The sequence below is a fragment of the Phaethon lepturus genome, unplaced genomic scaffold, assembly GCF_000687285.1.
Source record: "Phaethon lepturus isolate BGI_N335 unplaced genomic scaffold, ASM68728v1 scaffold1703, whole genome shotgun sequence".
In the NCBI taxonomy this organism is placed as follows: domain Eukaryota; kingdom Metazoa; phylum Chordata; class Aves; order Phaethontiformes; family Phaethontidae; genus Phaethon; species Phaethon lepturus.
Window position 1 is genome coordinate 48596 of NW_010528187.1, and position 1158 is coordinate 49753.

Below are 1158 nucleotides of genomic sequence, written 5' to 3' on the forward strand. Positions count from 1 at the left end.
CAAAGTGTTGCCTTCATCTAAACATGGTATGTGAGGAGGAGGCTGGGGCTGGAATTGCAAGGGGTCGGTTTATAGGAACACCTTCAAACAGTTCTTACGTAGTGCATATTAGCACAAATTTGAGAAGGGAGGCTGCTCAGATCCAATGTAAGAACCATGTTATTTGAAACCAAACCTCCAGGGAGCAACTTATTTTTTTAAATAAGAAGGAGAAAGGAGACTCAGACCAAAACCCTTTGCAGATATTGACATTATAACTAGAAAACTGTTTTAAAACTTCAGACTGCATTCTGAATTTCAATAAGCGTATTCTGACTGCAGAGTACAGAAGGATTTCTTACTGTGTTGATGGTTTTAATGTTCAATAAAGATAGTCATATTTTGCAAAAAGCTGTGCTGGAAGGGCAGCATATTGTTTATATCACAGGCTAAAGATCACTGCCATACAAGCATGTACTTAGTGGCAAAGAAGGGCTGAGGGGATCTGGGTTCAAGGGAGTTTAATTTTAGAGTGCAGAGCAGGTCTAGCTTACATCCCACCATTGGTTTCCTTTGAAATGTTAACAGCATTAAATTGCTGCATACAACCAATTGAGGAACACTACGATAATATATACAACTTTCTTCTCTCTCTGCTAGACGGAAGGTTTCAGGTACCCCAGGCCTTCATCAGTGCCACCATCACCTTCTGTCTCTCAGCATTCCAGCCCTCACCATAGCGAGGATGAAGAGGAAGATGAGGATGAAAGATATGATGAGGATGAGGAAGCTGAAAGGGATAGGCAAAACATCAAGTCTCCCTTTTCTCTTGGAGTATTGCCACAAGGAAAAAAGAAGCAGCATGGAGAATACAGGAACTGAATTCATTGCTCTCATCCTGGCAGGATCTCTCCATCCATTCAACAGTTTCTCCTGTAGGCTTGGCAAGCTTTGTGTTAAGGACACTGTGATATAATTAGGGGAATTTTAACCGTTACTTGAGCTACACTTTTGAAAAGCTTAATATTATTTTAGCTTAAAAGTAGTTTAAATGGCAATGCTTTTGTGCCCCTTTGAGGTAGAAAAGATTTCTCAAGCTTAATAGACCTAGACAAAGCGACAATCCCCTCAGAGGCTTATACAAACTGCAGATCATACCTTTGTCTGCATAATGATCTA

The 1158-nt window shown here is 40.4% G+C and overlaps 1 protein-coding gene across 2 annotated transcripts in view; it reads left to right on the forward strand.

Annotated features, from left to right (window-relative positions):
* The window catches only part of GYS2 (glycogen synthase 2 (liver)), a 47277-nt gene extending 46416 nt beyond the window's left edge, over window positions 1-861 (forward strand). For both annotated transcript variants that reach the window (XM_010283580.1, XM_010283581.1), the window contains exon 16: window positions 640-861. In XM_010283580.1, the coding sequence (XP_010281882.1) occupies window positions 640-861 (222 nt within the window). The remainder of the gene's footprint in view (window positions 1-639) is intronic.
* Window positions 862-1158: the final 297 nt, after the last annotated feature.